This window comes from Ceratotherium simum, chromosome 3 (genome assembly GCF_057802395.1).
Source record: "Ceratotherium simum simum isolate JZ-2026a chromosome 3, ASM5780239v1, whole genome shotgun sequence".
NCBI lineage: Eukaryota > Metazoa > Chordata > Mammalia > Perissodactyla > Rhinocerotidae > Ceratotherium > Ceratotherium simum.
Window position 1 is genome coordinate 93,365,298 of NC_141902.1, and position 18,845 is coordinate 93,384,142.

Genomic DNA, 18,845 nt, shown 5'->3' on the forward strand with positions numbered 1-18,845 from the left:
AGACACTATGCCAACGCGGGGATAACGTGTGCAAAGTTGTTTTGAGTAAAGCTCTCAGTAAATGTGGGTTATTATGTATATTGTTATTTACATACGTAATCTCATTTCTTCTCATAAAAACCCTGTGAGGCAAGGTGCTATTATCCCCATTTTACAGATAAGGAAAGTGAGGCTCCAAGATGTTAAGTGCCTTGTCCTGGTGACAAATGGCTAGTGAGTGACAGAGGCAGGATTGAACCAGAGTGTGCATTCTTAATCTGTCTCATCGAGACTCCTAGTTGGGAAGTCAGCCACACTGACTGTCCCCGGTGAAGTCCACAGGGCAAGGGGGATCGTGGGGTGCAAGGCCTTCAGGACACCATGGCTTTGAGCAGCTCAGGGCAGGGGGCCAGAGGAGGAGAGTCCCCAGAATGGGAATGCATGGTGTAAGGGGCCCCTCGCCCATTTCTCTGAGGTGTGTTGTCCCTCTGCCGTTTCATTGACGGTACTCCCAATATGATTGGAGGAGATGTGGGGAGTTCTTGAGCAGCTGGCTTATTTGGAGGGCTGGGCTGGCATCCTGGCTGCCGCCCCAGCCTGGCTATGCTCTATCTGCGTGACCCTTGTAGGTTTCCACCCCCTCCCAGGCCTGAGTGGGGCTGAGCTGCCACCTGGACTTCAGCTTATCTCTGACCTTTGGCATTTCTGTATCTGGACAGATTCCAAGGGCAACCTCCTGCCCAGACTTACAGGACCCGCCCTGGGGTGGAAACGCCCCTCTTCCGCAGGCCTATAAGCATTGGCAAATTTGAACCAGCCCTTGCTTTCAGAAAACTGTGGAGCGATGCAAAAGATAAGGAGGGACCGCAGTAGCTATCGCCCTGGTCTCAGTGACTCCTCATGAGGCCCCTGTGAGGTTTTTTTTTTTTTTTTTTTTTCATTATCCCCGTGATAAACATAAGGGGAAACTACAGCTCAGTGAGATGACGTCTACACTGCCCTACAGGAGGGCCTACGCGGTGCTTCTCAAAGTGTGGTCCTTGGACGTCCTTCGGAATCCCCTGGGAGCTCGTAACATTGCACATCCTCAGGCCCCGTCCCAGGTCAGCAGCATCAGAACCTCTAGGGGCAGGCCCTGGATCTGGACTTTAGATTTCCAGGTGATTTTGCTGCATCCTGCGGTTTGCAGAGCATGGGTTCAGGAAGGAGACCTCCTGAGCCGGCTTCCCACTGCACCTTCTTTTTTGCTGTGGGGCTTCGTGTAAGTTGCTTCATCTCTATGAGCTCTGACTTCTTCATTTGTAAACTGGGGATCCCACAGTACCTGCCTTGTAGGGTTATCATAGGCATGCAGGCAGTTGATATCCACAACATGTTTAGCCCAGCACCGTCCCAGGAGGTCCTATGGTGGCCAACGGGATGGGTCTCTTCTGGGTGGTGGTTCTTCCCAGGAGCAGAGGACCAGAAGGTCAGGCTGCTTGTTCCAGAAGTCTCCTTAGTACATTGGCACAAAGTACAAGCAACGTAATTGGGCCCAGTGTGCTGGGAAATTTTCTGCTTGGGAAGAGTGGAGGATGAGTGACGGAAACTTTCCTTGGGCCTCCCAGTGTGTAGAGTGCCAACAGGAAGTGGTGAGGATTTGGGAATTGGAGGCAAAAGACCTAGAGTCTGGTGTGATTCTGGATTTCATAGTTCAGAGAAGCCTTAACTTCTCCAACCACAGCTGCCCTGTATGGTTTCAGGAGCAGAGTGTGGGCTCTGGACGTGAGGCAGGACTGTCCGCTGTGAATTCTCAGTGCAGCCCCAGTTCTAACTCTGGTTCTAGAGTGACAAGCCTCCCAGCTGCAGAGCCACACACATTCCCCCATAGATTCCTGTACTGGTGACTTTATGTCACCGCCTTCCCTCACCAGGAGACAGTGTGAGGAATGGCCTTGGGAACTCCATCATCCTGTTTGCTGGTGGGATGCTATCCATCCCATATCCCATATATTTGCCAGGAATTCCCACCTGAGGGTTTCTTTCAGCATGAGAGGCTAGGTAAAAAGCTTAGCTTCCCCGGAAAGGCTGGTATGTGTTCGTCCTCTTGGACAATAAGGACAAGGTAACTTCATTTCCCTTTTCTCTTTGGCCACTGGGAGGCTGAGAACTACATGTGCAGCCCGTCTCTACTAGCTGTGTGAGGACCTTATGACCTGCTTATGCAAATCTGTCCTTCCCTTCTGGTTTAGATGTTTTCTTCAGATTTGGTTTTTTTCTGTACTCCTGACTTTGGTGTTTCTATTTCACTGCCTTTTGCTTGTGTTTCCTCACCGTTTGTGGAACCGGGCTGGGGTATGTAAACACACTCGCTGTGTGAACACACGAGCCGTCTTCACAACTGCTTTGTTGGCCTCTTGCGCTTTTTGCTTCCTCCGCATCGTGACTGTTTGTTTGCGTGGTTGTCTTTCACTGGTCAGTCAGGGGTGCCTGAGGTGGCAGGGCGGCTGCTTTCTGCTTGATTTTCTTTTCTTATCAGCTGCTTAGAATTTTTTAAATAATTTCTCTCCAAATCCATTAGTCACTCAAAGCACAAACGGTGCCCTGGTGGATAGATCTGTGTGTTTCTTTCTTTTTTCTTCTTCTTCCTCTCCTTCTCTCTAATTTATTTCTTTAGCATTACACAAGTATAACCTGTAGAATCCAAAAATGATAACAAATGAAAAGGAAAAAAACCCCCTACAATCCCACCAGGGATACCCCTTTTCAGCGTTTTGTGATTCATCTTTCTGGATTTTTTTTCTATATTTTTATTTTTCCCTCAAAAAATTAGAATCTAACTATACATACTTTTTTTTATAACCTTCATTTTCACTTAGTGGTAGATAATTAGTATCTTTCCTTGTTACTACAACAAGGAAAGATATTTAAAATTTATATCAAGGATACATGCACATAATTTTTTTTTTTTAAGTATAGAAGGACTTATGAAAAGCAACAACTGCCTCAGTTTCCCCAGCCCCAGGCCTGGTTAAAAGGGGCAACTTTTTATTTATTTATTTATTTATTATTGATGTTTTAATAGTTTATAACATTGTGAAATTTTCGGTTGTACATTTTTGTTTGTCCATCACCATATATATGTTTCAAAAGGGGCAACTTTTAATCATTTAGACTTCTTGCTATACAGTGGTTTATTCTGTATTTAAGTAAATATTTAAGTAAAATGCTTATTTCTTGGCTATTTCTTTGCTTACCTGACTTACTGATTTGCTGCTGAGAAAAATAAGGCTTTCTATCACTTACATCACCCTTCCCCACCTCCTCCTGACATTTTCTGCCACTATATTTGGTTGCCTTTGCAATTTAAAATAATACACTGAAACCTCAGTTTCTTGTTCCATTAACCATTGACAGTATCTTGTGGCCCTCTTTGCTCTCAGAGGAAAATACGGAGACTCCACCGTTGCCTTAACTCCCCTCGCCCCCAGCATCGCAGTATCTGTCTCGTACATTCAGGTTTCTGAGGTCAGGGTTGATAACATTTACATCCTGTTTAATACCCATAAATCTTCTGTGAGTGACTGTGGTGGTGCTGAGAGTTGAAGACCAGCGCCCTTTGTTTGCATTCCGCCGCCAATGGAAAGCGTGTTTGCGGCAGGGCTGAGGAGTGGGCTGTGCTTGCAAGTCCTCCTCTTTGAGTCTAATGCCACTCAAAGGAGAGTGTTAAATGTACTTTCCTTTCTAATGTTCTGTTATGTGCTCAAAAACCATCTCTTCATATTTTGAGTGTGCCTTTCTTATATAACTTTGTTTGCTTGTTTTTCTGGGGTTTCTAGTACCACATTTTTACCAGCTGCGTAGTATTCCATCAGATGAAGTATTAGGTTTTGTTTTCACCCAGTCCCCTGTGGTTTAACATTTAGGTTGTTTCAATTTTTCATTAATATGAATGGTGCTATAATTAATGTTCTTTTACATTCATCTTTGTGCATTTGTTCCTTACGTAGTGTTTGAGAGTCCAGGAACGCTGCTGCCCATTAAGCCTGAACCCTTGTCCCCAGCTCCTTGCCATCCACTGCCTTGCTGATCTACCTTCAGTCGGATTGGCCCATTCTAGAGATTGGTGTAAGAGGGTTCTTGTGGGAGGGGTGGTCCCCATGTAATGTCCATCTTCCTCTCCCCAGGCTCTGAAGAGCGGCCATTTCTCAGATTTGAAGCTGAAAACATCTCCAACTACACGGCCCTTCTGCTGAGCAGGGATGGCAAGACTCTGTATGTGGGTGCCCGAGAGGCCCTCTTTGCGCTCAACAGCAGCAGCAGCTTCCTGCCAGGTGGAGGGTACCAGCAGGTGAGAGATGAAGACCAGGGCTGGCTAGGCTGGGCAGAGGATGGCAGAGGGAAGGTGGACAGGAAGTTGACCTTCTGGGTCCGAGGATGATGCAGACGGGAGAGGGGAGAGGAGAGACTCGGCGTGTCCTCCATTCCCCCTTGCACACTTACTTTCCCCTCTCTCATTCCCAGCTGCTGTGGAGCGCAGATGTGGAGAGGAAACAGCAATGCAGCTTCAAGGGCAAGGACCCGCAGGTGAGCGAGCACCTGGAGGTGAACTGGGCTGAAGGAGGGATGGGGGGTATAGACCTGAACCCAGGACGGAGGCAGGAGGGTGGGAGTGGATGCAGCCAGCCGTTATGGAAAGGGTGTAGGCTTCTAAGATGGCCAGACGTGGGTTTGCATCTCAGCCCTATACTCATCATCTCTGTGACCTTGGACTAGTAGTTTTGCCTCTCTGAACCTTAGTATCCCCACCTGTAAAATGGGAAAAATGATGCCTCTCTCACTGGGCTTACCCTAAGGATTCAAAAAACTAACAGGTGTAAGGCACCTGGTACATAATAAGTTCCAAATAAGCATTAGCTTCCAGCAGGAGCAGTGACCTGGTGGGCTGAGAGTCGAATCCCTCTGCCGATGGTGCCTGTCCTGGCCGGTCTGACGGATTCTGGTTGGGTTTTGGCCAGACCGTTAGGTGGGGTCTGGTCCAGCCTGAGGTTCTCCTGGAGGATTCCCTACCATCCCCAGGGGCCCCCTGGTCCTGAGTGTAGCGAGTGGTGGCTAAGGTGAAGGCAGAAGAGCACCAGACTTCGGGTCAGGACACAGGTTCAAGTCCTGGCTGTCCCTGGCTTCTTTTATTCGGCAAACGTTTGTTAAGCACTTGCTCTGTGCCCGGATGCTTTTAGACACTGGAGATATAATTGTGAAAAGAAGAAACAACAGGCAAAACTGTCAGTTTAAAAAGTTGTCAGGTTACACTTCATTAAAAAGGTGACATTTGAGCCAAGATTAGAAGGAGGTGAGGCAGTTGACCGTGGGATACCTAGAGAAGGAGCAGGACTCTGGATTTTACTCTGAGTGAGGCAGTTGGGAGCCCCTGGAGGGCTGAGCAGAGGAGTGACATGTTCTGGCGTGTGTTTTAAAGGGGTCACTCTGGCCGTAACGGTAGAGAGCGGCCTCCGTGGGGCGAGAACAGAGGGAGGGAGACCAGTGAGGGGTGAGAGGGGATGGTGGCTCAGGTCAGGGTGGTGCCAATAAAGGGAGTGAGAAATGGCTGGATTCTGGAGGTATTGTGAAGATAAGGCCACCAGGATTTCCTGATGGAAAAGTGGGGGAGTGAGAGATAGGAGTTGATGCTGACTGTGAGGTTTGGGGCCTCAGCAACTGAGAAGATGGAGTTGCCGTTAATGGAAGGGGAAAGATCTCGGGGGGGAGAAGGTTTTGGGGGACGATCAGAAGCTCGGTTGGAGATGCCTGTGAGACACCCTCGCGGAGGTGGTACATGAGTCTGGGGCTTGGGGGTCAGGGCTGAGCATTTCTCCCTGCTCTGGGCTGGGCTCCCTCACCAGGCGAGTTTCCACCGAGGACCCAAAGAGGACCTTCGGGGGGCCAAGAGGGAGGGATTCTGTGCCTTCACCTCCCGACTGAAGGAAGGTTTGTCAACCACAGAACTGGCTGAGCCCCAAGGTCCTCCTGCACACACTCTGTGGTCCTCGGTCTGCTCTGCCCCGGGAGGCTCCTGGCTTCTCATTTGTTCCTGGACTTGAGTGCACAACAGCAGAGGCCTCACCCCCGGGATTGGCCTTGGGTCTGGTGGCATGCTTGGCCTGACGTCTTCCTCTCTTCTTCCCCAGCGTGACTGTCAAAACTATGTCAAGATCCTCCTGCCACTCAATAGCAGCCACCTGTTCACCTGTGGCACAGCGGCCTTCAGCCCCGTGTGCACCTACATCGTGAGTGCCTGTCCTCGGCCCCAGGCTCACCTGCAGCTGGCCTGGGAACTGCCCCACTTTCTGCCCCAGGGAGCTGTTGTCTAGCACCAGTGCCTGGTGGAGGGCAGGACCAGGGGGTGGCTTCTTGATAGCATTGGGCTCTGAGGGCCCTAAGGCCCAGCCTCAGCCCTGATGCCAGATTGCCCTGCAGGGGAAAGGAGGGGCCTGTGATCATCCAGGCACAGAGATCCTGCCTGACCCACGACTCGTGCCCACTTGCTTCCTCCAGCTCCCTCCCCTGCTCTCACCCAGTTCCTGCTAGCCCACCTCATACACCCCCTCCTCGACGCATTCTACCCTCGTGTTTATGCCCTACACACACCTTAGCAAAGGGCAGTGTTTTGAGGCTGTGGGTTGGAGCACAGCGTTGGAGTAGACATACCTGGGTTTAAGTCATGTTGCTGCCCCTTCCTGGCTCACATCACCTTTCTCAGCCTTGTCTCTTCTCTGCCAACAGGGGCTAATAGTGCCACCGCATAGGGTGCCGGCACTGTGCCCTGGGTGCTGGGGTGGGGACGGCCTGCCCGACACCTCCTTTCTCTCTGGCACACCTTCCTCCTTTCCTGCTGTGCCGACTTGTTGCCTGGTATGCCCCTGAGCTTGCCTGTCTGCTCCCCTGCAGAGCGTGGAGAACTTCACTCTGGCGCAGGACGAGGCGGGGAACATCTTCCTGGAAGATGGCAAGGGCCGCTGTCCCTTTGACCCCAATTTCAAGTCCACAGCCCTGGTGGTTGGTGAGAGTTGGGGGCAGGGTGGCAGGATGGATTCACTGAGGCTCCATGTGGGGGCGGGCAGGGTGGGCCCCAGGCCTGAGCTGGTGCATCCATGCCATGCTGATTCCCAGGGGGTGTGGAGTGACCCTGGGCTGCCCTTGGTTTTGGCTTTTCCCAGTTCCCACTTCCTCCTCTGCCCACTTCAAGCGAGATGGACAGCCCTGGGGTCACTCCGGGTCCTGAGTCGGGAGAAGGGACCATTCCCATGGGAACGTTCTCTTGGCAGATGGCGAGCTCTACACTGGAACAGTCAGCAGCTTCCAAGGGAATGACCCGGCAATCTCCCGGAGCCAAAGCCTCCGCCCCACCAAGACCGAGAGCTCCCTCAACTGGCTACAAGGTGAAGTCCTCCCACCACCCACCCAGTGGGCAGTCACCGGAGCCCTAGGGAGGCACCCTCCCCCAGCAGAGCCTGAGAACAGTCTCGCCAGTCCAATCCCTGGGCTGACTCTGTACTCTCCACCGGCCCCACAGACCCAGCGTTTGTGGCTTCGGCCTACATTCCCGAGAGCCTGGGCAGCTTGCAAGGGGACGACGACAAGATCTACTTCTTCTTCAGCGAGACTGGCCAGGAGTTTGAGTTCTTTGAGAACACCATCGTGTCCCGCATCGCCCGCATCTGCAAGGTGAGGGGGTGGGCCACGCCAGAGACCCCGAAGCTCCATGGGCACAGAATCAGGACACGCCAGGAGGCCCCGCATCACTGCCCTCCTCATGTCCTCCAGGAGGATCAGCTTGGCTGACGGCTTTTCTCTCTCTTCTTTTAAGTTAAAATATCTCATCATTTTTTCTTATTTAAAAAATGTGAAAGTGCTGAAAAGTACACAGAAAAAACACTTATAAGATAAAGAGGCGGTATAGCATTGTGATTGAAAGTGTAGAGTCTGGGCTGGAACCCTGCTGGTCGTGTGATCTTGGGCAAGTCCTTTCCCCCTCAGTCACAGCTTCCTCATCTGTTCAGGAGGAATAGTAACAAAACCTCCCTCTGAGTTGTTATGTGGATTAAATTAATCCACGTCAAGCTTTTAGAAATGTGGTAGACAACAGCTAAATGTTAACTCTTAGTGTTACAATCCTGCCGCCCTACCACAAGAAGTGACACTTAACATTTTACAATGTTCTTTGCTAATCTTTTTTTGCATGTGTGTAAATGTATATTTATATTATTTAAAAATTATTTACAAGCAAGAGTTGTATTGTAATGCAGTCCTTTAGCTTCCCTTCTTGTTCAGCAGTGGATGATATCTTCCCGTATTTGTAGACAGACTTCCCTTCCTCCTTTTTTCTGGCATTCCGCATAGGAATGGGCCCTGTACGCCACCTCCAAGTCTTCTTGATTTTAAATGGAACTCAGTCCTGGCTTTGCCTTGCTCTTCCTTCCTGGTGTCGGTCTCAGCTGCTGCTGGGGAGGGGACAGCGAGGGGCACCAAGCCTCCCCCCGGCCTGGCTCGTGCCTGGGCCCAGCCTCTCTCTCCCTCTGCCAGGGTGATGAGGGTGGCGAGCGGGTCCTGCAGCAGCGCTGGACGTCCTTCCTGAAGGCCCAGCTGCTGTGCTCACGGCCTGACGACGGCTTCCCATTCAACGTGCTGCAGGATGTCTTCACCCTGAGCCCCAGCCCCCAGGACTGGCGTGACACCCTTTTCTATGGGGTCTTCACTTCCCAGTGGTAGGACCCCCAGGACCTAGCTGGGATGGGAGGGTGAGGGGCAGCTGGGCCTTTGGGCCCAGCTGGCCTCGTCCTGAGCTCCAGGGCTCTTGGGTTAATCTGGCTATTTCCTTTGTAGGCACAGGGGGACCACAGAGGGCTCTGCCATCTGTGTCTTCACTATGAAGGATGTGCAGAGGGCCTTTGATGGCCTCTACAAGGAGGTGAACCGTGAGACGCAGCAGTGGTACACCGTGACCCACCTGGTGCCCACACCCCGTCCTGGGGCGGTGAGTCCCATTCCCTGCTGTAGGGCAGGGTGCTGGGACGATGGGTCCCCACACCGTGTGGTGGTCACTTAGCTTCTTCAAGTCTGTCTTCTCATCTTGAATGTGGGGACAGAAGCTCAGGCCTGCTTGTCCTGCTGGGTTGGATGTGAGCCTGAGTGTCAGGATGCCTTCGGACCTGCCTCAGGGGGGCAGGTGTGTCCCCATCAGGGCACTCACTGCACATGTTTGTAACTGTCCCCTCATGCCTCCCCCACTGGGCTGTGAGCTCCTCATTTAGTTGTCTAGTGACCGCGTGGCCAGGCAGTGGGGAAATAGTCCTTTCTTCCTTCCATTCAGTCTAATGCTCCCCCCAAAGCAGACCTTGAGACAAGGATGTGAGGCCAGCGGTTGATTCGGGAGGGATCCCAGGAAGCCGCTTGAGGGAACTAGAAAGAGAGAAGGCGGGAGCAGAGCTAAGACATGGTGTGTTGATGAGCCCTTACTGCTGTGGGCGCCCTAGGCCCTGAGAGGCTGTGCAGAGCACATCTCAGAATTGTCCCGCAGGAGTGTTTATCACTGCCCCCCGTGCCTCATCGGTTGAGGGTCACTGCAGGCCATTAACTCTCAGGCTCTTACAGAGAGCAGCCCCGGGCACTGTGGGAGCTAACTGCAGGCACCTTCATGCTCCTCCACTGGGAAACCTTGGTTAGCCAGGGCCTCCTGGGGGCACCGGTGAGAGGATGCTCTAGAGCAGGACGTGTGGTCGTGCTTCTTGAGGCCTGTGTGAGGGCGAGGGGGCGGGCAGGGAGGAGGCACAGTGAGGAAACGCTGCCAGCAGGGCCCTTGGGTGCCCCACACCTGGAGCTTTGCTCTTGGGCCTCCGGATCAGGGTTGGCTCTCTCCAGAACTGCAGGTGATGTGCCATGGCTGCAGAGGGCGGGGCAGATACCCCTGCCGTCCACTGGGGAGGCAGGGCCAGCAGTCCCCCCAGGATCCTCAGGGCCCCTGTCCTGCTTGCCACCCTGATGTCGCTCACCTCCCACTGCTACCTTCTCCTTCAGTGCATCACCAACAGTGCCCGGGAGAGGAAGATCAGCTCGTCCCTGCAGCTCCCTGACCGTGTGCTGAACTTCCTCAAGGACCACTTCCTGATGGATGGGCAGGTCCGCAGCCAGCTGCTGCTGCTGCAGCCTGAGACCCGCTACCAGCGCATGGCTGTACACCGTGTCCCTGGCCTGCACCGCACCTATGATGTCCTCTTCCTGGGCACCGGTGAGTGCCTGCAGCAGGACAGGCTTGGAGTCAAGGGGGCATGGCTGTTGGGTCATGGGCAGCGGCTCTGCCCAGGGCCTGAGTGCTGTCCATGCTCCAGGTGATGGCCGGCTGCACAAGGCAGTGGGCGTGGGCCCCAGGATGCACATCATCGAGGAGCTCCAGATCTTCTCACCAGGACAGCCTGTGCAGAACCTGCTCCTGGACACCGACAGGGTGAGCAGGCAGAGGAGGAGTCCAGGCAGCCTGCTGTTATTGACAAGCAGTCCCCACCCAGGTTTTCCTCCCTTGCCCATCAGGATGGAAAGATCCAGGGTCATGGCATGAGCTATCAGAAAGTGGGGTGCCTGGGAACGTGAGAGGAGGCCCCTTGGGGAGTGGCTTTGTGGGCACGTGAGCCAAGTGCAGCTATGGGTGGTGGCTCTGGCTGCCCATGCCTGCCACTCATTGCCTGGTGTCTGTGCAGGGACTGTTGTATGCTGCCTCACACTCGGGTGTAGTCCAGGTGCCCATGGCCAACTGCAGCCTGTACCGGAGCTGTGGGGACTGCCTACTCGCCCGGGACCCCTACTGCGCTTGGAGTGGCTCCAGCTGCAGGCACACCAGCCTCTACCAGCCTGATGTGGCCTCCAGGTGGGAGCTCCTGAAGGCCCCGCACCTCCACTCGTCCACCCTTGTGCACTTGGCCTCAGCACCTTCCCTGGGCCCTTGTAGAATCACCACGCAGCCTTGTTTGCATCCACTGTCTCAGCATAATTATTAATTAGCTCCCCTTCGGAGTCTCAGAAGTGTTGTAGTTCAGACAATAAATTATGTTTGCTTTACCCATCTGTAAAGAGGGACAAGATCTGGTAAAGTATGAAATGTCACAGCTACGAAAAACCTTGCAGGAGAATGTGGGTTGGCACATGAGTGTTTTCATTCAAAAAATAGTAACAAAAATTAAGGGCAGCACAACAGTCCATTAACAAACCCATTAACAAGTGTTTTCAGGGGCTGGCCCCATGGCATAGCGGTTAAGTGCACGCGCTCCCCTGCTGGCGGCCCGGGTTCAGATCCCGGGCATGCACTGACGCACCACTTATCAGGCCATGCTGTGGCGGCATCCCACATAAAGTGGAGGACGATCGGCACGGGTGTTAGCTCAGGGCCAGTCTTCCTCAGCAAAAAGAGGAGGATCAGCATGGATGTTAGCTCAGGGCTGATCTTCCTCACAAAAAAAATAAATAAATAAAATGCTATTCATCTTTAAAAAAAAAAAAAAGAACAATTTTTTTTTCAGAATAACCTATTTGGATTATAAAATGTTCATTTAGAAAATAGAGATAAGGGGACCAGCCCGGTGGCGCAGCAGTTAAGTGTGTGTGCTCTGCTTCGGCGGCCCGGGGTTCGCAGGTTCAGGTCCCGGGCATGCACGACGCACCGCTTGTCAAACCATGCTGTGGCAGCGTCCCATATAAAGTAGAGGAAGATGGGCAAGGATGTTAGCCTGGGGCCAATCTTCCTCAGCAAAAAAAGAGGAGGATTGGCATTGGATGTTAGTTCAGGGCTGGTCTTCCTCACAAAAAAAAAAAAAGAAAAGAAAATAGAGATAAGCACAAACAAAATAAAAACTACCCCCAATCCTACCACTTAGAGAGAATCTCTGAGATTTTGATATATGTATATCCTCCCAGATTTTTCTACATATGTGTAAAATAAATATTCACATATTTTAAGTAAAAATGAGATCTGTCCCATTTGTAATGTCCTTGCTTCACATAGAGGGACCCCTGGTGCTAGTTTTATATTTCAAAAAAGCACATATGAGTACACATATGTACACCTGGAGGGACACACTCCAAATTCTACCTGTGACGGTCGCTAGATGGTTGATTGTGTGTGATTTCTGTAGTGTCTTTAGCCTTTGTCTTGGTTGAGATTTTCAGGTTTTCTGAGTGTATCAAGAATTACTTTTCTTCCTTATTATGTTTTATTAAACAAGTCAGTGCATGTGCATTGCTTTAAAAGAGACGGATACGTACATATAGATCCACCTGTCCTTCCAGACTTTTTAAAGGCTCATACTGCTTTTGTAATCAGGGAAGTATTATAGTAACTTTTATTGAAGTAAATACTGTGTAGACAGAGACACTGGCTCAAACCCTGTGAGGGTGGGGAATCAGCCTGGGGAAACTCTGCTTCTTACCCTGCTTCAGGCCTGTTGTCCCTGAGCCCCAGACCCCTCCCCAGGAAGCCCTGTGTCTGCAGGACTGCATGAGGGCCTGTGCTGTGCTGAGAGGGGGGATACGGGCTCACGGGGGGTTCCTGGCCTATCTCACATTCTCTTTGGTCCTCAGGCCATGGATCCAGGACATCGAGGAGGCTAACGCCAGGGACCTCTGCAACACCTCCTCGGCCAGGCCCCGGTCTTCTGCACCAGCAGGTAAGGTGCCCCATCAAAGATGGAGGCGAGGTGGGAGCCAAGTCTGCTTAGAAGGTTCCTGCAGGCACTGGTGGGTGTAAATGCCTTTCCTCACATCTTCATCCCTCCAGTCCTACAAGCAGAACCCTGGGAAGTGAGCCTCACAGTCCCTGAAGTCCCCAGAGTTGCCTGTCATGGCATAAGGAGCACAGTCCAGAGGGAGGTGGGTGAGCCTGGGGCTGCTATGGACACCAGCCCCCCTTTACCCTGTGCCTCTTCTGCCCACAGGCGAGAAGCCATGTGAGCAAGTCCAGTTCCAGCCCAACACGGTGAACACCTTGACCTGCCCCCTTCTCTCCAACCTGGCGGCCCGGCTCTGGCTGCACAATGGGGCCCCTGTCAATGCCTCAGCCTCCCGCCGTGTGTTGCCCACTGGGGACCTGCTGCTGGTGGGCAGCCAGCAGGAGCTGGGGGTGTTCGAGTGCTGGTCGCTGGAGGAGGGCTTCCGGCAGTTAGTAACCAGCTACTGCCCAAAGGTGGTAGAGGAGGTGGCAGACCGAGGGGACCACAGTGGCAGCGTGCCTGTCATTATCAACACGTCGCGGGTGAGTGCTCCAGCCAGCGACGAGGTCAGCTGGGGTGAGGACAAGTCCTACTGGACCGAGTTCCTGGTGATGTGCACGCTGTTTGTGTTCGCCGTGGTGCTCCTAATTTTATTCTTCCTGTACCGGCACCGGGGTGGCATGAAAGTCTTCCTGAAGCAGGGGGAGTGTGCCAGTGTGCACCCCAAGACCCGCCCTGTGGTGCTGCCACCTGAGACCCGGCCACTCAACGGCATGGGCCCCCCTAGCACCCCACTTGACCACCGAGGCTATCAAGCCCTGTCAGATAGCCCCCCAGAGCCCCGGGTCTTCACTGAGTCAGAGAAGAGGCCGCTCAGCATCCAGGACAGCTTCGTGGAGGTGTCCCCGGTGTGCCCCCGGCCCCGGGTCCGCCTGGGCTCTGAGATCCGGGACTCTGTGGTGTGAGAGCAGACTTCTAGAGGAGGCCACCCTGGCTTCAAGGGCCGGGAGTCCTCAGATGGGGTCGGCTGGACCTCTGCTCCTCGTGGAACACAGCCATGGTGCCCAGCCCTTGGGATCGATGGGGCCAGCTGGCCTGCTGCTTTTCAGCCAAGTAGCGAGGTCCTCTCCAACCGAGATAGCCATGGCCCCGGAGGTCCTGGCTGAAGATGGGGGCCTGCCCAGGTGGGCAGAACAGTGCTCCTTATGTAAACTGAGCCCTTTGTTTAAAAGACAATTGAAAATGTGAATTACGAGTGAGAAGAGTGAGAGACAACACAATGCCAAGCAAACGGCCGCTCCAGTTCACAGCCCCCCAGCAAGGCCCTGCAGGGGCGTTGGAGACTCATCCAAAGTGGGTGTTTGAGACAGTTGGAGATCCCTCCCAGCTAGTCTCTTCCACCTTCTGCCTTCCCCGCAGAGCCAGGGCCAGCTCTGGCGCTGTGAGTCCTGCCTTGCTGACTGGCCAAGTTGTTACCGCCATCATCCTGTCACCTCAGGGACCAGGGAGCTACGCCAGTGCTGCAGCCCTCACCGGCCCCGGGGCTCGGACCCACCCGCTGGGCCTTTCCGGCCTGTATCAGGCTGTGGCTGCATGACAGAGAGGGCAGCGCATGAGCCCAGGAGAGAGTTGATGACAATTAGACCTTTCCCTCGGAACCCAAGGAAGGAACTGTTGCCTGCCTTCCTCCATCACAGCCCGAGAGAACCTGTGTGTCCCTTTTCCCCACATCTACCCTAGCCTTGTCTTCAGGCCCAGTCCCCAGTTCACCCCCTACACATCACCTGCCTCCATCTAAGGGATACTGACACTGCCCAGCACAGGGGCCTTGAGTTGATGTGGGTTTTATATTTTTTAAACAAGACGCACTTTACTTTTTTTTTTTTTTTTTAAATAAAATCTAAAGAATTGAAATTGAATTGTGGCCCTTCCTTTTAGAGGACTGTTGCTCTTTGAAGTTGGTCTAGTTCTCTGAGATCTGGGAGGTTCTGAGCCTCCTCTTTGAGGGGTTAGTGGGCCAGAGCCAGCCTAGCCTGGCTGACTGACTGTGTCTCCTGTGGAGCGCGGTTCTTAAGGTGGCGAGTTAACGCACTATGGGGCAGGGGTGGGGGATTGTTCAGTTTACTTCAGCCCCTTTACTTTGCTTCTCCAGTTCAGTTCAGGGGTAGGGGCACAGGTGACAGGGTGGTTTGTTTTTTTTTAACTCTTCAAAAAATGTTCGTTGTGAAAATTATCACAGTAAAATTGATTTTTTTCTTATGCTATACAGTTCTATAAAGTTTAACACATGTAGGAATTCATGTAACCACCACCACCACCAGGATACAGAAGAGTTCTGTCCTGATGCTACCCTTCAGCTGCACATCCTCACGAGAGGGTGGGAGGGGTGGGTACAGTTTGACTTCCTGCTGGCCCTTTCTTTAGGTCCTACTTTTTCCCAATATGACCAAAGGCTGCTAGAAGTCCAGTCCTTCTTCATACCAGTGTTTGTAGTGTCACACACAGAGTCAAAACTTCTAAACCTTTATTATTGATTAGTAGAAACACAAACAGTGATGACATTGGCAGTGAGAAGGGGAGAGGCCTTGACATGGAGGCCCCTCCCCTGCCCGGGGCAAGACTGTGCAGTGCCAGCTCTAGGCTGGGCCAGCTTGGCCAGCCGTGGCGACACAGGCATAACCTTGGCCACAGCTCAGGAGTGAAAAGGTTCTTCAACAGGGTGCTGGGACACATGCTGTGGCTCCTGTCACAGGACAATCTTAAAGGAGCTGACGAGAAGAGAGGGTTGGGTTTTTTGCTGGAAGAGAATAGAGACTAAACCCAAACTTACCCACCTCTCCCCTAAGACCCTTTGGAAGGGGCTGTGTCCCACACCTGGCAGTCCCTTGTAGAAGAAGAGCTACCGTGATACATTCAGAGGAAGCAGGAGGCTTTCTCTCACACCGGGCACCACCTCCCATAATAACATCCCAGACAGAGATGCAGCAGATGGGAACCACTGTCATACCTGGCAAAGTCTGGTGAACGGGAGATGACATGCTGGAACTCGGAGAGATTGATGGTCCCATCCCTATCAATGTCAGACTCTTCCAGGATCTGGGAAAGGGAGAGCTTCAGGCCAAAGCCCCAACCTTTCCCTCCTGCTCCCTGGCCCGGCCCAGCCCCTCACATTATCAATGAGCTGCTTCATCTCTGAAGCACTGAGCCGGGTGTCCTCGCCATCTCCCGTGAGGCAGTTCACGAGCTGGCTCAGGTCTTCTCTGTTCAAGGTTCCATCATCATCAAAGTCTAAAGAGCAGACAGGAAGCCAAAAAGGATATGGTCAAGATGAGCTTCAAGGCTCCATGAATGACTCCCAGCCACGTGGGAAGGGGCGGTGTTCCACCAGGCTCCGCCTGGTCCTTACCAAAGATGCGGAAGGCATAGTGGGACTTGATGTCTGGGGTTGCTGTGTCACTGAACACACTGAGGAGGTCCAGGAAGTCCTCGAAGCTCAGGCTGTCCCTGGTTGGGGATGTGGAGAAGACCCTGCAGATTCGCTCCTTGAAGGGGTTGGCCTAGGCAAGAGAGCATTCTGTGAACACCACAGGACGCAGCCCAGGTCGCACACTCATCAAACCCTAACCAGGAACTGGAGGGAGCAGGTCACGGTACTCGCACCATGAGCTCAGGCTCACGAGGGAGAACCTCAGTACTTTGGGGCCAGCATGGAGGGCAGAAGGACCAATGACCCAGCTGGGGAAGGGACAGGATGGCTTCCTGGGAGTCGGAATTTAACCCAAAGGCAGGCCGGGGGACAGAGAAGGAAGAGGAAGACATCCTAAGCAAAGAGAACAGGATAGGCTGGTTATTTTAAAAGACAGACATCAGGGCCGGCCCCGGGGCTTAGCGGTTACTGGCGGCCCGGGTTCGGATCCTGGGCGCGCACGGACACACCGCTTCTCCGGCCGTGCTGAGGCCGCGTCCCACATACAGCAACTAGAAGGATGTGCAACTATGACATACAACTATCCACTGGGGCTTTGGGGGAAAAAAAAAGAAAAAGGAGGAGGATTGGTGATAGATGTTAGCTCAGAGCCGGTCTTCCTCAGCAAAAAGAGAAGGATTAGCACGGATGTTAGCTCAGGGCTGATCTTCCTCACAAAAAAATAAATAAATAAAACTGTTTAAAAAAATAAATAAATAAAATAAAAAAATAAAAGACAGACATCTACTTAACACTTACTGTTAGAAGTGCTAGCCCAGGCCCTTTGCATGGAAATTTTCACAGCAGCCCTATGGAAAGGCAATCTGCCTCTGGAATAGAGTTTCTCAAATTTTAACAAGGTAACTCCTCTTAAAGGACAAAACTTTGAACCTCCAAGAATATGTCCCAGAACCCCAGTTTGAAAAACACCATTCTAGATAATTCCATCAGGCGATTTTGGTAAAGCCCTTGCCCTCAGGAAATTAGGGCTACACAGAGAAAAGACCAGAATGGGGAGCAATGAGTAGCAGAGGGAGGGTGGGGGGCTAGCACCTTGAGCTCTGGAAGGCTGAGGATCTGCTCCAAGGACACCCGTATCTGCAGTGACTCCTCCACAGTCCGGTGCTCCAGGGGAAGCAGCTCACAAAACCGCCTGTGGGCTCTGGCAGAAGGAGGGGAACCTGTTGGTGCGCCTTCTCGTGGGTGTTGCATCCCCACTCCTTGCCTTGCTACCCACTGCAAACCAGGTGAGGAGCTAAGCCACATAAACAGAACTTCTGAGTCATCAGGCATGATAAGCCGAAGGGAGGTACATCACAAGACAGTACAGGCTGGGAGCCCATTCTTGCAATGGGTATGTACTGAGTGCCTGCTGTGTGTCAGGCACTGTGCTGGGCACTCATTCCAGAGCTCCCTGAGGGGTGGAAAGTTTGGGGAAGGAGTCAGAAGTTGGCCCTGAAGAACAGGGAGAAAAGAGCAAAATCGAAATCTCCTCATTTCACTCCAGGGATTTCCTGCTCCTCAAAGCCTCCCTCTTTTTAGCAGCTGCCCTGAACTATCTCCTCCTCAGCCCCCACCTCCTTCCCACTGAGGTTATTTTTGCCAAGGGAAGCCCAGGAATCTCCTTACTCAAGTGCCCTGGCCACAAAAAGCTGGCACACGACTAGGAATAGAGTTCCAGCCTCAGTTCAAATCCTCTTACTAGGAGTGTAGTCTTAGGCAGGCGACCAAACTTCTCTGAACCTGTTTCATTGTCCCCGTACCTCTCCCATGAGAATTAAATTACGTAATGTAGGCAAACCACTTAGCACAGTTCCTGGGCAGGGTAAGTACTCAGTGAGCGTTAACGGTTACTGAATTATTCAGGTAAAGTTGGGAGGAGGAGCCAGGTTCCCCAAGGCTTCTGCGGCTTTGCCAGTAGGCGAGGTCGTCCGAGAGCCACAGCAGTTCCTGCCGGACTGGGGCGGAAGTTCGGTTTTGCAGAAGCCAGTGGAGCACAGGGTCAAAGAGCGCCTAACTTGGGCCGGCGGCTACGAAGTGGCTCCGCGGTGCAGAGCTGGAGCCCCGGGCGCGAGTGGGGAGGGCGTGCCGGGAAGAGGGCACACAGCCCAGGGCTCGGGGCCCTGGACTCCAGTTCCGGCTCAGCTGCTGACCTCAGGCAGGCCCCTGACCCTCCCTGTGGGCGGCCTCAGTTTGCCCATCTGTAAGAGCCCCCCCGAAGCCGCCTCTAGGGGGTCCTGGAGGTGAGGATCGAGACAGCACTTACAGGAGGATCTCCTGCTTCGTAAGGAACGTCAAGTCCTGGAAGGCAAACGAGAGCGGAGCTCAGCGGGCCGCCCGGAGGCCGCGCCGCCCTGCCCCCGGCTCGGGGATCCCGCTCCGGAGCGCAGGCCCGCGCGCAAGCTCCCTGGGGCCCGGCGTCCCGCGCACCTGGTACTCGGCCAGCAGGTCCTTGGACAGGCGACTGCCCGAGCCCCCCATCGCAGCGCCGCGCGCACAGCTCTGCCAACTCGCCTCGGGACGCCGGCAACTTTCTCACTTCCGCCCTCGGGCCGCGTCCCCGCCCCGTCCCCGCGGCAACCGCCCCTGGGGCCACCACCCCGGCGCCCGCCCCCTCCTTAAAGCGCCCAGGCGCTCTCCGCCGGGCTCAGCAGGCCGGCTCCCGACTCCAG

At 53.3% G+C, this 18,845-nt stretch overlaps 2 protein-coding genes across 8 annotated transcripts in view; one reads left to right on the plus strand and one right to left on the minus strand.

Annotated features, from left to right (window-relative positions):
- The window catches only part of SEMA4B (semaphorin 4B), a 36,579-nt gene extending 22,907 nt beyond the window's left edge, over positions 1–13,672 (plus strand). For all 6 annotated transcript variants that reach the window (XM_087428953.1, XM_087428952.1, XM_087428951.1 and 3 more), the window contains exons 3-15: positions 4,146–4,309; positions 4,483–4,545; positions 6,144–6,242; positions 6,904–7,015; positions 7,281–7,394; positions 7,529–7,680; positions 8,539–8,720; positions 8,839–8,989; positions 10,030–10,240; positions 10,341–10,456; positions 10,707–10,873; positions 12,580–12,665; positions 12,933–13,672. In XM_087428953.1, the coding sequence (XP_087285079.1) occupies positions 4,146–4,309; positions 4,483–4,545; positions 6,144–6,242; positions 6,904–7,015; positions 7,281–7,394; positions 7,529–7,680; positions 8,539–8,720; positions 8,839–8,989; positions 10,030–10,240; positions 10,341–10,456; positions 10,707–10,873; positions 12,580–12,665; positions 12,933–13,672 (2,357 nt within the window). The remainder of the gene's footprint in view (positions 1–4,145; positions 4,310–4,482; positions 4,546–6,143; positions 6,243–6,903; positions 7,016–7,280; positions 7,395–7,528; positions 7,681–8,538; positions 8,721–8,838; positions 8,990–10,029; positions 10,241–10,340; positions 10,457–10,706; positions 10,874–12,579; positions 12,666–12,932) is intronic.
- Positions 13,673–13,823: 151 nt separating this feature from the next.
- CIB1 (calcium and integrin binding 1) lies at positions 13,824–18,746 on the minus strand. 2 transcript variants are annotated; one of them, XM_087428957.1, is made up of 7 exons: positions 18,604–18,746; positions 18,440–18,474; positions 17,227–17,335; positions 16,114–16,264; positions 15,877–15,995; positions 15,715–15,803; positions 13,824–13,926 (listed from the first exon to the last, which is right to left on the minus strand). In XM_087428957.1, exons 1-7 carry the CDS (start codon positions 18,652–18,654, stop codon positions 13,911–13,913), a joined length of 570 nt encoding a protein of 189 aa, XP_087285083.1. In that variant the 5' UTR covers positions 18,655–18,746; the 3' UTR covers positions 13,824–13,910. The 2 variants fall into 2 exon arrangements, with proteins under 2 accessions (XP_087285083.1, XP_004432011.1); XM_004431954.3 differs by lacking the exon at positions 13,824–13,926 and adding an exon at positions 15,215–15,475.
- Between the last annotated feature and the right edge of the window lie 99 nt (positions 18,747–18,845).

Coding starts and splice junctions, on each gene's coding strand:
- CIB1 (XM_004431954.3), bottom strand. CDS start 18,654: ATGGGGGGCTCGGGCAGTCGCCTGTCCAAGGACCTGCTGGCCGAGTAC. Junction 15,996..16,113: donor CTATGCCTTCCGCATCTTTG/GTAAGGACCAGG, acceptor TCTGCTCTTTAG/ACTTTGATGATGATGGAACC. Junction 15,804..15,876: donor TGAAGCAGCTCATTGATAAT/GTGAGGGGCTGG, acceptor TCCCTTTCCCAG/ATCCTGGAAGAGTCTGACAT.